The sequence below is a fragment of the Arachis ipaensis genome, chromosome B5, assembly GCF_059453495.1.
Source record: "Arachis ipaensis isolate K30076 ecotype BB chromosome B5, ASM5945349v1, whole genome shotgun sequence".
In the NCBI taxonomy this organism is placed as follows: Eukaryota; Viridiplantae; Streptophyta; class Magnoliopsida; order Fabales; family Fabaceae; genus Arachis; species Arachis ipaensis.
Window position 1 is genome coordinate 120,942,070 of NC_142440.1, and position 16,528 is coordinate 120,958,597.

At 35.5% G+C, this 16,528-nt stretch overlaps 1 protein-coding gene and 1 long non-coding RNA gene across 2 annotated transcripts; both read left to right on the forward strand.

Moving 5' to 3' along the window:
• The first annotated feature begins 593 nt into the window (after positions 1–593).
• On the forward strand, positions 594–3,419 carry LOC148565597 (uncharacterized). Its single transcript, XR_015883735.1, has 4 exons — positions 594–750; positions 842–896; positions 984–1,141; positions 3,283–3,419. It is a non-coding gene; the product is annotated as an uncharacterized LOC148565597 (long non-coding RNA).
• Positions 3,420–6,113: 2,694 nt separating this feature from the next.
• On the forward strand, positions 6,114–8,228 carry LOC107640879 (uncharacterized). The gene is made up of 2 exons (XM_088487191.1): positions 6,114–7,064; positions 8,124–8,228. Exons 1-2 carry the CDS (start codon positions 6,114–6,116, stop codon positions 8,226–8,228), a joined length of 1,056 nt encoding a protein of 351 aa, XP_088343317.1.
• Positions 8,229–16,528: the final 8,300 nt, after the last annotated feature.

Here is a 16,528-nt window from a genome sequence, read left to right on the forward strand (position 1 = left end):
TTCTTTTTCTTTTTCTATGTGCTGTATTGTTACAGGTTCCTAGAGAATAGAGGAGTTATATATATTATTGATCCACAATCTAGCTACATATTCAGGTATGTTTCTATTTTCAATATGAACTGCATATTCGTTTAAAACTAAGGTCGAGTAAATATATGTATGGAATATTCAACTAAAATCTATTAGACTATTATTAGTTTTTTTTAGATAGTCTGTACAAACTCAATCCAAAAACAAAAAACAAAAAACAAAAAACTTTTGATTCATTATCCATTCTTTGGATAATGTCCACGAATCACATGATTTTATCAAATCACAATAATTATGTAAGACCCAGTCAATTAACGGCTAACTAACCCATAAAATGAGAATTTATTCTAGAAATCCAAAAATGTTATTTTTATGGCTAAATGTGATAGAGGAGATTGAGACGAGAATTTCGGTACAAATTTTATAGAAATCGGACCAAGATTGGACCGAACGGGCCAAACCGGACCGACCGGACCCAAAGTGGGCCCTTGACCCAACATAACTAAACCAAAACCCTAGTTTTCAGCATTCTCTCTCCTCATTAAACACACACACACGCTGAAATGGAGTGAGGGAGGAGAAGAACACTCTCTCAAGTTCTATCTCTCACTTGATCTTCAAACCACCATAACTTTTGATCTAGAGCTCCGATTGCCGCTCCGTTTGCGGCCACGCGTTCACCGCGGAGAGCTCTACAAAACCCATACAATTAATTTTGAGGTAAGCCACGTTTTACTTTTCGAAATTCCAGCCCTTGATTTCGAGTTTCATGAGCAAAAATGTTGAGATTTTGGGTTCTTTGATGTTATAGGACCCAACTCTCTTGAAGAAGAAAGTTAATCTTGTCTCCTTGGACCTTGGGTGTGGTAAGATTCTCAACCCTAGTGTAAATTGTTGTTCTATGATGTTTGGGTATTGAGATGTTGTGTATGGATATGATGATTGCGGCTTAGGTTGTGTATATGTGAATATTGGAGCTTGATTGGTGATTTTGGAAAGCTTGGAAGAGGGTTTTGTGTGACAAAATCTGTTCTTGGAGGTGTTGATACCTTGAGAGCTTGTGGACAAGTGGTTTGGAAGTGCTCCGGTTGAGCTTGAGAAATCGGCTAAGGTATGGTTTCGGTTTCCCGTATCTAATATGTAATGTGGTAGGAAATACTTAGGCTAGAGGCCCTAAGATAGGCATTGAATTGTTGGTGTTGTTGAATGGTTGAGATATATGATGTGTTCATATATGTGATTATGAATATTGATGCCTTGATTGTGTGATATATGAGAAATGCATGTTGTGATATATGCTTGATGGATGATTGAGGTTTAATTGATGGGTGGTATCATGTTGATGGTGAGTATGATGTTGATCATGTATAATGATGGTTGATTTGGAAATTGATATTATTGGAAATTGGGATGAGAAGGATGTATGACATGAGATTGTGTTTGTCTTTTAGCCATTGATTGAGAAGTGTTAAAATGGTTGGAGGTAGTTTTGGGAATTTTGGTAAAATGTCAATGTGTGAGTTAAGGATGGCTTGTTGTTGATTTTGGTACATTTTGAATGATTTCAAAGAGAAGGGTTGAAATTGGCATGTTTTGATTGATCTTGAAAAGAGTTGAAAGTGGCTTGTTTTGAAAATGGCACTTTGTGGTTTTGAATGAAAATATGGTTTTTGGGCATACTTTGACGGGACATAACTTGGAATACGAATCTTTGATTTGTGCCAAATCTGTTTAGAAATGAAATTGGATCCGGGATGTCCATGCCGTTCGAAGAACGGGTGAAAAATGATTTAAAATGAGAGAGTTATGACCGTCGGAAGATTGGGGGTTGAATCTGTGAATTCTGCAGCTTTTAACTTAGAAAATTTTTAGCAGAATGACCCCTCGCGCGTAGGCGCACTTGGCGCGTACGCGCCGTTCTTTGAGAAAGCATCATCCACGCGTGCGCGTGGTGTGCGCGAGCGCGTCGATGCGCTGCATCGAATGCCCAGCCATTTTCCAGAGAGTTGTGCCAGAGTTGTGCCAGTTTTGTGCCTGGGGCACAATGTATTCGCGCGTATGCGTGGCTGACGCGTGCGCGTCGTTTGGCTAATTTTCAACCCACGCGTTCGCGCGTATGACGCTTGCGCTTCGATGAGTTTTAAGGCCATCCATGCGTGCGCGTGGAGTGCGCGTACGCGTGGCCCTGTTTTCATCCCAAAGTTGATTTTTGAGTTTTAAAAGCCAAACTTCATACTTCTAAGCCTCCAATCTCACCACTTATGTCTTAAATCATTATGATATGCCTAGCATGAGGAAAAGGGCTAGTGAATGTGGTAACTTGCGAGTGAAGCAAGGAAAAAATGAATGATCCATGAGGATCAAAGATGATTATGTGAGATGTGGAGGATGGCGGTGGAAGTGCTTGTTATGCCATGGGCCGAATGGCCGTAATTGTTAATGAATTGACTGGTTATGGATTTAACCGTGAGCCGGATGGCTGGATTATGCCGTGTGGCGGCGGAGCCATGTTTATGGCTAAGTATAAATGCATATATGCTGTTGAATGAATTGTGAATGTTGGCACTTCCACCATTGGAGATGAGGGTTTCCCTGGGTAGTAGCAGTGGCTAGCCACCACGTGCTCCAGGTTGAGATTCGAAGCTCTTTTGACCCTATGTCGTAAGTGTGGCCGGGCACTGTGAAAGGCCCGGATGAACTCACCCCCATAAATATTCACCAGTGAGGGTGATGGATAAGGATCATGATTATGATCAAGTTTATGATGAGTATAACTCGAGTTGGGGATGCACGACAGAGGGACAGTCCAATGGTTAGCTACCAGGACTTGTCGGGTTGGCTCTATAACCGACAGATGATATCATCAGCCACTGGGGACAGGCATGCATCATAAGCATACTACATGAATTGTTTGAGATTACCTATTTGACTGCATATTACTTGCTAATTGTCTAAATGCCCTATCTGTTCTTATTTGTATATCTCTTGTCTGATATAACTGTGTTTGCCATATTATACTCCTGCTGGTGGTTGGGAGGTCTGAAGAAATTGGAAAGGGAAGTATTAGTTAGACTGAAGGATCTTTAGTCAGTTGCCACTTACGGTTTAGCTTGTTTATAAGCTTTGATATTATCTGGGGGAAGTTCTAGGATTGCCTTCGGCTTTCCTCTATTATTATGTATTATATATGTGGAAGCTGTTACCATGCTGGGGACCTCTGGTTCTCACCCATGCGGATTTTGTGGTTTTCAGATGCAGGACGCGAGGCTTCTCGTTGAGGCATGCTGGAGACTTCTGGATTTAGTGAAGATCCTTTGTTCTCGGGACTCTGTTTTGGTCTATATATCTTGTTTAGATACTTTTATCTCCATTAAATAATACAAACTGTGATGACTCCTTCTAGAGGGGATTTTTGGAGAATAGGTTTTCTGTATTTGTGTCCCTTTGGGTTTCCTTTGGGGTTTCCTTATTTTATCATATGTATATATTGCTATGCTCGGACCGGTTCTCTTCGCAGCCGGGTTTTGAGTCTTGATAGTCTTGTTTTTGACACTCTTTATATATATGATCTCGCGTTAGCTTATCCCGGTTCGTTACGTTATCGATCGGAGTGTTGCCCGTTCGAGTTACGGTTTTTTGTTTACCCCCTTTTTCTACAAAGGCTCCTAGTTATAATCAATTATTCATACTACTATACGTACTAAATTTTTGTTTTAGAGGTCGTAATACCTTGCCATCTCTGAATTATGACTTAAGCATAAGACTTTGTATGGTAGGGTGTTACAAATTACACTTTAAACCACAACAACTATGACACACAAAAGAGCACACACACAAGATAAACCAACCACTCCTAACACTACTCATAAAACAGAATAATGAATACTATTATAAAAGAAACTCCATCAGCAGCTCCACTTCACCTGTAGCAAGCGATTCAAGCTATTATGTGTGTGATAGGAATAAAACACATAATTTTTTACTTATAAGAATAAGAAGAGTAATAATTCTCATTCATAATAAGTAATAATTTCCACTCATAATAAATAATAATAGCAGTACAATAATATTAAATAGAAGCAAAAAAATCACATAAACAAAAAAATAAAAGTAAGCTATCATCCCAAAATTTTTAACATAAAAAACTTTTTTAATGTAAGAAGTAAAAACACGAATCACCTAAATCTAAAAAATAGTTTTACTATAATATATATATATATAGAGGATACAAAAGAGTCACAAATTACTGTATAAAATGTGCATATAACAAGTCAAACAATCAAAGTTTCAAAATTCATAAACAAGAATAAATAAGATGAAGATACCAAAAAAAAAATCTCTCTCCGAATTCAATTTCTCCAACTGTATATCTACAATCAAAATTTCCACCGTTCAGAATTCACACTGATCCAATAGTAAACAAGTGAGAAATAGATGCTCAAAGTATGTTGTTCTGCTGAAAAACCTGGACTGTGTTCTCTCTCAATACTTATGTTTTTGACAAAATCAGACCTCTCCTCTTTCGCTCTCATAAATCTAGATACTAACATTTAGACTTTTTCTCCACGTAAAAAAGAAGTCCAAAATTTAACGTGTGGTAATGTGTTCATGTCCTTTATGTATACTTCATCATAATGTGTCTATCATTTATTATAGCCACCTTCATATTTAGATATATAAAAATGTTAGAAATGGATCCTCTCAATTGTTAAAAAAAATTGATAATGTAAAGTGTGATTTCTAACCCTTCATTGCTCCCTCTCTCATTTATTTTTGATTCCACTTATAAAATTAATGGTGAGAGATCACACTTTACTCCCTCAATTGTTAAAAAAATGGAGAGGATCTATTCCTAAAAATTTTAGTGAATTATATATAAAGATGTAAGTTCGTAGATATTTTTTTTATGGAATCAAATAGTACAATTAACAAGTTCAATCCCTAGAAGAAATTTTTTTCATACAATCAAAAATAATCACAAAAATTATTTATATTTTCTCTATAAAATTTTGATCTATGTGGTAGAATGCACCAAAATACCATTTGTACACTAAAATCAATTATTAAAATTAGCTACCAATGTATTCATATATAAATATATGTATAGTTTAATTTATTTTTAATATATATTTTATACTTATAATTGACTTCCGCAGTTATTTTTTTATGTACACGTAATATATTCAATATATTACTTGTTGATGATAATAATTGCAAATATCTTATTTTATTGAAAATAAAGATATGATCAGAAAATTTTAAAATTTACTCAAAATAAAATAATAAATAGGTAAACAAAATCAAAGAAAAAATCGAACTAAAACTAGTCCAAAATGTAAATATTGTTTCTAAATAATAGCATCTTTTCTAAAAGACATCTAATAAAATATATTATTAATTAGATGAAAAACAAAACACTCTACGTAAGACTGAAGGAATGGACCAACCATGTATGAATCGGTAATACTAATTAGAAAGAAAAAAAAAATAAATTTATTTTATTTAATATTTATTAATTTTAATAATAATTAATAAATATTAAATAAAATAAATTTTAACTATTTTTTATTAATTTTTGTTAGTAAACATTTCTGATATCCATTATTACATTTTGTTTCAGTTTTTTAGCTTCTGTCCTCTTCATGGTTTTTATTTTCTTTTTTCTTTTCTTCATATTTTTAATTGGACTTCACACATTGCGCCACAATTGTTCATTCACCTTATTTGTCATTTTTGTGTTAAAAAAATAAATAATTAATATAATTATTGTGACACTGTTCAAATAGGATTCAACAATAACTAATATTATATATAAAAATTAAAATAATTAAATCAATCTCTTAAATAAAAAAAAGAGTAATTTTACAATTTCAAAATTTTTTTATGAACTAAGTTTAACTAAATTAAACAATAAAATTTAGAATAAGCTTGTCATAACTGATTTTTGTTATGTTAGACCAATTAGTTGAATTTAATTAATAAAAAAGACTTGGATGCGTTGTATTATTTTTAAAACAATATGTTATTTACAGGCGAGGAAAGACGTTGTTTCTAAGAATGTTAGAATGCATAAATTTCAGCAAATGGGTCGTGGAAGACTATCAATGGAGCTAATTCAGAAAGAAAAAGCTAGGAAGACAACATTTGTAAAGAGAAAGAATGGATTAATGAAGAAAGTGGACGAGTTCTCCACTCTTTGTGGTGTTGATGTTTGTTTAATTATCTATGGCCCCAACTTTGATGGTCAAAGACCCACCAAACCTGAGACATGGCCCCAAGATACCGACCAGGTACGCCGAATCATTCAAAAGTACCATAACACAACAAGTGATAGACCTCCTAGGATCTATGATGTTGAAAAGTATTATAGAGATAGGGTTAAGAAAGTTGAAGGTGAGATTTCTAAGGTGCACAAGGAGAAGGAGAAGCCTAAGCCCAAGATCACGTATCCTACTTGGGATACCTCATTTAATGATCTTAGGGAAGACCAACTGATAATGTTTGCTGGCATTTTGGATTCTAAGATTGTGTCTTGCAATCAAAGAATCAACATGCTAAAGCAAGATCCCAAGGGAAAAGCAATAATGGTAGAATCAAAAGACAATGTTGATGAGAATGTTTTTGCTACTCTTTACTTGGCTTCATCAAACCCTAGTAGCTACCTTAATTTTATGCCAAACAAGTCTCAGCAAGCACAGTTTATTCCTCACCTTCCCATGAAACCCATTATTGATTATACCACCCAATTACCATTCTACCCTTCGCAATTAGGGGGAAGTTCATCACAATCTTCCACTCTTCATTTTGACCAAAATACTATGCAACTTATGGGAAAAAATGGGACTTTGGATTGGGAGCAACCAGTTGGTACTTTTAGCACTCATGATATACAAGTTCATTTTCTAAATTACACTGGAGATGGAAGCAACAACCAGAACTCTTCATCGCCATGCTATTACAAAGGGAATATACAATCTGTGCAGCCATATAGTTTTGCTCTACCTCAATATGAAGATGTGCCTCCTGAGTTTCAAGTTAATGGACTCTATGATACAAATGTGACATTAAGTTCAAATGTTCAACTACATGCATGAAAGGAAGTAGGCCTTAATATTTCAAGTATTGATGTTTCAAACCCTAGAGAATGCAATTGAGGAAAAATGTGATAAAATGTGTGAGGAGTGTGTGGGTGTGTTGTGTACCTAGAATTGGAGGTTGTCCAATCCACCTACCAAAAAAAAAAAAAAAATAGACACTGAAAATTTCATTCTGCTTCTATTTGTCTTTTGCTTATATAATTGGTCTACTTTATTTATTTATTTATTCTTTTTATTTAAATTAAATAAAAAGTTTATATATTTTTCAGCACTTTATTTTTGAATTATTTATGGAATATAATTTAACATTTTACCCCGCTTTCATAGGCCTGCTACACATACAAGTCTTTTTGGCTTACAAGTCTTACAAGTTGGCACAAGCCCAACAAAAAACACGCATTACACTCCCACATTCAAGAGTAAATAAACGCACGTTATTCAACCACTTCCTGTTTCTAAAGCACGCTACTCACCATGCATTATAAACGACTCTTCTTCTTCCTCTATGAAAACGAGTTTCTTGCCAAATTTGAAGATAATGGAACTTCAGAAATACACCCAAACGATTACAGAAATACACTCAAACGATTACAGAAATACACCCAAAGGATTATAGAAATACACCCAAACGGTTACATGAATTCACCCAAACGATTATAGAAATACACCAAAGAATTACAGAAATACACCCAAAGGATTACAAAAACTACACTCAAAGGATTTAAGAAATACATCCAAAATTCGTTGAAGTACACCTTATGCATAATTCAGAACTCTTTCTCTTTCTCCTCCTCATCTTCTGCTGCTTCTTCTTCTTCAAAAATGATTTCAGAGCTTGATGTCAAAAAATAATGGAAATTGAGAATAACGAAGAAAGAAAACAGAGAGAAAAGCACGTAAATGAAGAAGGAGAAAGAGAAGGCAAGAAACGAAAAAAAAGAAGAAGAAGAAGAAGAAGAAGAAGAAGAGGAGGAAGAAGAACGTGCAGCAAGAAGAAGAAGAAGGTGCAGTGAAAACGTGCAGAAACGGTTGAAGAAGGAGAAAGAGAAGGCAAAAAACGAAAGAAAAGAAGGTGCAGTGAAAACGTGCAGTAATGGTTGAAGAAGGAGAAAGAGAAGGCAAGAAACGAAAGAAAAGAAGAAGAGGAAGAGGAAAAAGAACGTGCGCAAGAAGAAGAAGAATGTGCACTTGTAAAGACATGTATAAAAAATACTTGTATTTGGAGAATTTCTCATATATATATATATATATATATATATATATATATATATATATATATATATATGAGTAATGCTCCACTTTCATGCAAAAAACCTAACCAAGTCATCCAAGCATTTTTTTTAGACGCGCCTCTGGTGTGCGAAATCGTGATCATTCCTTCCTTGGTAACGACGCTAAAATCTCAATACGCACGTTTATGATCTTATATCTGTTTCACAACTTCGTACAACTAACCAGCAAGTGCACTGGGTCGTCCAAGTAATAAACCTTACGTGAGTAAGGGTCGATCCCACAGAGATTGTCGGCTTGAAGCAAGCTATGGTCACCTTGTAAGTCTCAGTCAGGCGGATTCAAATATATTAAGAGATTATAGTGGACGAAAATACAATTAAATTAGGATAGGGATACTTATGTAATTCATTGGTGAGAATTTCAGATAAGCGTATAGAGATGCTTTCGTCCCTCTGAACCTCTGCTTTCCTGCTGTCTTCATCCAATCCTTCCTACTCCTTTCCATGGCAAGCTGTATGTTGGGCATCACCGTTGTCAATGGCTACTTCCCGTCCTCTATGTGAAAATGGTCCAATGCGCTGTCACTGCATGGCTAATCATCTGTCGGTTCTCGATCATACTGGAATAGGATTTACTATCCTTTTGCGTCTGTCACTACACCCAGCACTCGCGAGTTTGAAGCTCGTCACAGCCATCCCTTCCTAGATCCTACTCGGAATACCACAGACAAGGTTTAGACTTTTTGGATCTCAAGAATGGCCATCCATGGGTTCTAACTTATACCACGAAGATTCTAATATCTCGGACTCGGTCTCCTGTATTAGATATCTAAGAGACACTCATTCTAGCTTGGTTGCATGTAGAACGGAAGTGTTTGTCAGACACGCGTTCATAAGTGAGAAGGATGATGAGCGTCACATAATCATCACATTTATCATGTTCTTGGGTGCGAATGGATATCTTAGAGAAGGAATAAGCTTGAATTGAATAGAAAAACAGTAGTACTTTGCATTAATCTTTGAGGAACAGCAGAGCTCCATACCTTAATCTCTGGTGTGTAGAAACTCTACCGTTGAAAATACATAAGTGATAAATGTTCAGGCATGGCCGAATGGGCAGCCCTCACAAAAGTCTAAGATAGCATAAAACTAATCAAAAACTCTGATCCGAAGATGTAAATACAATAGTAAAAAGTCCTATTTATACTAAACTAGTTACTAGGATTTACAGAAATAAGTAAATGATGCAGAAATCCACTTCCGGGGCCCACTTGGTGTGTGCTTGGGCTGAGCATTGAGCTTTACACGTGTAGAGGCTTCTCTTGGAGTTGAACGCCAGTTTGTAGCCTATTTCTGGCGTTGAACTCCACTTTGCAACCTGTTTCTGGCGTTTGACTCCAGAATGCAGCATGGAACTGGAGTTGAACGCCAGTTTACACGTCTATCCTTATTCAAAGTATGGACTATTATATATTGCTGGAAATACCTGGATGTCTACTTTCCAACGCAATTGAGAGCGCGCCATTTGGAGTTCTGTAGCTCCAGAAATTCCATTCCGAATGCAGAAAGGTCAGAATCCAACAGCATCAGCAGTCCTTTTTCAGCCTGAATAAGATTTTTGCTCAAGTCCTTCAATTTCAGCCAGAAATTACCTAAAATCACAGAAAAACACACAACATAGTAAAGTCCAGAAATGTGAATTTTAATTAAAAACTAATAAAAATATAATGAAAACTAATTAAATCATACTAAAAACATACTAAAAACAATGCCAAAAAGCGTATAAATTATCCGCTCATCAGCCTCCTCCTCCTCTCCTCCCAAGTTATGTGAAATACACGCGTTCCCCCCTCTCCCTCCTATTAACATAACATATTTACGTAAAGCTTCTTCTTCAATGTAAACATTCTTCGACGTTAACAATTTGCATTGTAATTTTTGGATCTGCAATCTCTGCTGCTCGTCGTTTTTCTTCTTTTTTCTTATCTGCTGCTCGTTGTTTTTCTCTGTTGCTCGTCGTTCTTCTTCCTATTCTTCTTCGTTTTCTTCTTTGATCTGTGGATTTATCTTCTTCAGATTTCAATAGGCTATCAAAACAAAGAATTATTCAACTTCAAATAAATTGAATGAGAACGATTTGGATTATTCTTCTGAAACGAATCAAGCAGACGAGGTTTGGATTATTTTTTGAATCGAATTGAATGAAATGCAATTGCTAAATTGAATTGAATTGAATAGACGCAGGTGTTCTGAATTGAATTTAATTGAATTAAATTGATAATCTCTAAATTGTAGATACATGTGTTTTAAATTTGATTTTATATAATGGATAATATTCCGTTCATTTAGCACTATACAATTGTTTCACCTTAATAACGTGTTCAGTTCATTATGCAAAAAAACTGTTCGAATTTGAATTTATATAATGGATAATGTTCCATTCATTTAGTACTATATAATTGTTTCACCTTAATAACATGTTCGGTTCATTATGTAGACAGCTATTCAAATTTGAATTTATATAATGGATAATGTTCCGTTCATTTAGTACTATATATACAATTGTTTCACCTTAATAATATGTTCGGTTCATTATGCATATCAGATGTGTTGTGGATGAACAATTTGTCTCAAAGGTTGAAATGATTTTCAAGACACTAGAAGAAGCTAGAATGTTCTACAAAAATTATTCCTAACCTGTTGGTTTTTCTACCAAAATAAGAAACACGACTCGAAAGGAAGACGAGATTAAGAATCAACTAATCGTATGCAGCAAAGAGAGAGGTGAAAATCCAAGATATCTCCAACTCTGAAGACAAATTCCTCAGCCGGCATAAACTGTCCAGCCAGGATTTACGTACACATATTAAAGGACGTTGGTCTTTTGGATAATTTTCAAAGTTGTTCTGAATCATTCACACCCTTGCTGTCCAGACCGAGTAGAGATGCTTAAACAACACAGGGAGCTAAGCATGTTTGTACGTCGCACCATCGAAACCAACGAGGATGCCAGAATAAGACCAAGAAAAACTTACCAATCATTCATAGCAGCAGCTGGCAGTCATCGGGAACTAAGTTTTATATAAAAAGACATGAAAAATTACATCACAAGGGAAGTACGGAATATTTTCAAAATAGACGATCCCAAAGAATTCAGGAAGTACCTATTAAGAATGAAAGAGAAGAACCAAAATTTCTTTTTCGAGCTCAACCTCGAATGCGATCACTCCATCAAAATGCATTCTAGGCTGACGCAAGAAGCAGGGCTGCATGCGAGTATTTTGGAGACGTGGTTTTATTTGACACCACCTACAACACAAACAGGTATTTGACTCACCGAAATTAAGTTTTTAGGTTCACTGAATCTACACATTTCCGTTCATAACTTGTGAGAGTGTCCGTTTTTGCAGGTACAATTTGGTTTTTAGTTCTTTTGTAGGCGTGAATCACCACGGTCAGTCGACACTTTTCGGATGCGCCCTGATGAAAAATGAGGACATCTAATCATTCAAACAGCTATTTGAGTGTTGGCTACGTTGCATGGGAGGGAAAGTACCAAAAGGCATTCTCACCGACCAATACGCATCGATGCAAAGGGCCATCGAGATGAGCCACGTCGTTTGGAACTCGTTCACAAAAGACGCATTCGACAGAAACTGGAATGATTTCATCACAAAGTACGATCTCAGAGGCAATAAGTGGCTCTCAGGCAACCGAAATTTTAATTTGAATTATTTTCATGCTGTTACTTTTTGGGTTAAAACATACATAGATTTTGGTTTATGCTAGCTCATGTTTAGCTATATGAAGATCGCCATATATGGATTCCTATTTTTCTGGATCACTACTTCTGGTCCAGGATGAGAAGCACACAGAAGCGAGAGCATGCACGTATTTTTCAACAAGTTCAACATACGCAACAGCTCCTTGAGTCAATTCGTGAAGCAATACGACAATTGCCTAGCAAGAAGAGGATAAAGAGAGAGAAAATTTGATGCTACAGATTTTCACACTGTGATACCGTGCGCAACAAAATCAACAATAGAGGCTCAGTTTCAGCACGTGTATACCCACGAGAAGTTTAGGGAAGTTCAAGGATAATTCGAAGGAAAGGTGAACTGCATCACAAGATCAATGCATTCCACCCTATGTTTCACAACATACGAAGTTGTAGAGCAGGTTTCTAAATCCACATTCAACAAGTTTTTCGTCACCTACGACACAGTATCACGAGAGGTCAAGTGCTAGTGCCTGCTGTTTGAGTCAAGGGGCATATTGTGCCGACATTCTCTAAGCATCTTAAGCTTCGAGCGAGTAGATAACGTGGCACCGAAATACATACTGGAACGCTGGAGCAAGAACATAAAGAGGAGGCATACACACATCAAGAGCAGCCAAGACGAGCCTCTATTGGAGCCGAAAAGTAAGAGATTCGACGATTTGGTATTTCAGTCGTACAATATTTACGAATTTGCGTCAAAGTCTGAGGAGCTTACCAGAATTATGGACCGAGCGTTTGACAATATCATGGCCGAGATGCAAGAATATCAAGCGAGAAGCAAAGGGAAAAGTTTGTTATTCCACGAATAAGCGACGTTGAGCAATGTGAACGACCTTCAAAATCCGCCACGTGTTAGAACAAGAGAGGTAACATTGATTTGCTTCCGGCTGAAAAACAGACTGGGATCAAACCTGGAAAAAAGGTCTCAAACGCTACGAAGAAAAAGAAAAAGCCAGCTCCAAGCGAGGTAACATTGATCTGATTTTGATTAGGGAAACATTCATTTGTGTATTTTGCTAATATAAGATTTATTTTCTCTTTTGTTGTTGAACCTTTTAGACGATGGATCAATGATTCAGTCAAGCTACAGCCTTTATAATGCACAGGATATAAATGATCCTGGAGAGGATTATAGGAGTTTTAGTTTTTTTAACATAAATTTTCATTCATATATGAGCAAATTTTGGTTCATTGAAGTTATAGGAAGGTTGATTTCTGACTGGTGTTAGTCTTTATTGAATAGTCACTTTTTTATTTTTCATATTAAATTACTGAAATTCTTTATTGAATAGTCACTTTTTAGTTTATTAAATAGTCACTTTATTTTGTTATGTCAAAGGGTTCAGGTATTTCTGAAATTGAATATTGATATATACATTTTTTTTCAAATTAGCTCTCTACTATAGTGATATATGCACTTTTTTGGTTCATCCAGTGTATTAATTTTGGTTCATTTGTATTTTGGGGGCTCTTAACGTTTGATAAGTACCCTGAATCCATTCATTGTGAACCTAGAAAGAAACAGCAGCCATAGAGTTCCAACAGATATATACATTAACATTATATTTTCTATTAACATTAGATTTCCAATAAAATTTACATTAATATTCACATATATACATTAAAGAAGCAGTGTTTGCCTTTTTAAATAAGTTAAATAAAATATTGTTAATTACAACCAGTCAAAAAAAGTATATCCTATTTACTATATATGTCTCTAGATATGAATTTACAAAAAGGGCTAGAGAAGGCAGCTGATGGCTGTGGGAGTCTTATGGCTTCAGAATCCCGAATCACTTGTTCTCTAATTTTGTTCATTTTGTCCAAGAGAATGTTTGGACCATATTCACGCCTGAAGGGATCAATTTCTTCCTACAATTCAATTGAAAGGAATTAGTTACATAAGAAATGAATCCCAACCGAAATAAGAAGTGAAACGAATTTCATTAATTTAGAAATTACTTACTTGTGTCTAGTTTTTATATTGATACCTCTTCCCTTTTTTTGTCTTTCAGGGATCAATTGTTTCGAGCCATTTCATGACGTATATCCCGCAATCATAGCTAAGCAAGAAATAAGTAAAATATGATTAATAGTATACAAAATAAAAACACATTAAAAATAGTAGTATAGCAGAGAAAGATTTTTACTTTGTTCGTTGTCCATTGAGCCTGATATACTCTGCTTTTAATCCCTCTCCGTCCTCCATTAAGGGTTCTGTCTCAGCATAAACCACTACAAAAAAAAGACCTATGGTCACGGTAAAAAACCGTGAACATAGCTAGTAAAAAGGGTGACCATAGATCTATGGTCACGGTTTTTCAATTTTCAAATTCTGACACTTTAGGCTACGTTTTTTTACCGTGACCATAGGTTAATCTATGGTCACACGTAAAAACCATGACCATAGCCTTATCTATGGTCACAGTTTTCATCGTGACCATAGCCTCTATGGTCACCCCTCCTTAAAACCGTGACCATAGCTTTATCTATGGTCACGGTTTTCGCCGTGACCATAGACTCTATAGTCACCCCTCCTTAAAATCGTGACCATAGCCTTATCTATGGTCACGGTTTTCGCCGTGACCATAGCTCTATGGTCACCCATCCTTAAACCGTGATCATAGCCTTATCTATGGTCACCCCTCCTTAAAACCGTGACCATAGCTTTATCTATGGTCACGGTTTTTGTCATGACCATGGCCTCTATCGTCACCCCTCCTTAAAATCTTGACCATAGACTTATCTATGGTCATGGTTTTTGCCGTGACCATAACCTCTATGGTCACCCCTCCTTAAAACCATGACCATAGCCTTATCTATGGTCACGGTTTTCGCCGTGACCATAGCCTCTATGGTCACTCCTCCTTAAAACCGTGACCATAGCCTTATCTATGGTCACGGTTTTCGCCGTGACCATAACTCTATGGTCACCTCTCCTTAAAACCGTGATCATAGCTTATCTATGGTCACTCTATTTTAAAAACCGTGACCATAGCCTACTCTATTTTATGAGATTTGTTTTTTTAAAGCATAATCGCATCCCAAATTTATGATAATCACAAAATAAATCTAAAAATGAGAAATTCAAAAAATCTAAGATAATAAAATTTATATTATAAGCTGGATATATTTTTATTCATTATATGTAATACTGGGTAATGTCTATTTACAAAAAAATACATAACACATCAAAATATTACATTTAGATAACTAAATTATATATATATTGCTATGGAAAGTATTTTCTTCATATCATCCCCACTGTGTTTAGCACATCCCTCAATTAGCCTCAAAACAAAATTTGGAATCCTCACTGTGTTCGGCATATCCAATGCTTTCTGATGAAAAGCAACCCTGCATCATAACCTCTGAATATCTTCCATGCCAGGAGGGAGAATAGACTTCAAAAATGTATATCATTCTCAAGTTAACTCTAGCAACTTAGACAACCATACAAATGCAAAACAAAAAAAGTAAGTGGCGGTACCTAGGAAGCTTTAAGCTCAACAAAAATAGAAGAACACATGATTCTTTGGCAATGAAGGTTTTCAGCAAAGGTAAAATACTTAAAAAATTGCATCCCCTCTACTGCACATATATTAACTTATTTCAACTTCTTTAGTTTGCATAAGAGTGATGCTAAAGTACGTATATGTATTTAAGTCCATGACGGGTATAGAAGTTAGCAATAAGCACAAGAGACAATATGATGCCAAACAAGATTCTACACTCTTAAGTACTACATACAGCAAACAAAGATGAAATAATCTACTGACTATATATATGGCACTAATAACCACAAGTAAAAGAAGACAAAGATGTCCTAAAGTATAATAAGCACAGAATCCACAAGACCACAACAATGGCTTTAATTAACAATTTCAGAATAATGTAATATGTAATACCTGCAAAGCCCCACCATTTGTAATAATTAATCCGATAACCTTTGATTGCTTTAGCTTTGGTAAAATTTGATCCAGGTAAAAATTTGGAGAAGCAAAACTTGTAGTCTTAAATGAAGGAATTTCATTTTTTCTTCTTTTTTCCATAAGACCTTCTGGCAAAACTTAGATTGCTTTAGGCTATGAACTGATCAACATTGTAGATATAGGAAAAGCTATTGAACTTAGGGGTGTGCAAAAAAACTGGTTTCACTGAACTGAATTGAAACTGAACTGAAACTGTTTTAAATAAACCAGTTTTTTTAAATAAAAAACTAAACTGAAACCATAGTTTGTATGAAAAACCAGTTTATTAAAAACCAGTTTTTATGGTTCAATTTAGTTTTAAACCAAATTAAAACTGGTTTTATTTAAACTCCAAAATTAATTTTCCATACTCTTTTTTTCTCTTTCTCCCTTCTCTCTCTCTCTCTCTCTCTCTCT

What these genes read in the sequence shown, in the direction of transcription:
- LOC107640879 (XM_088487191.1), top strand. Translation starts at nt 6,114, where the DNA reads ATGGGTCGTGGAAGACTATCAATGGAGCTAATTCAGAAAGAAAAAGCT. An exon ending in ATGTGCCTCCTGAGTTTCAA is followed by an intron (nt 7,065 to 8,123) that starts GTTAATGGACTC and finishes GCAGCAAGAAGA; the next exon opens with AGAAGAAGGTGCAGTGAAAA.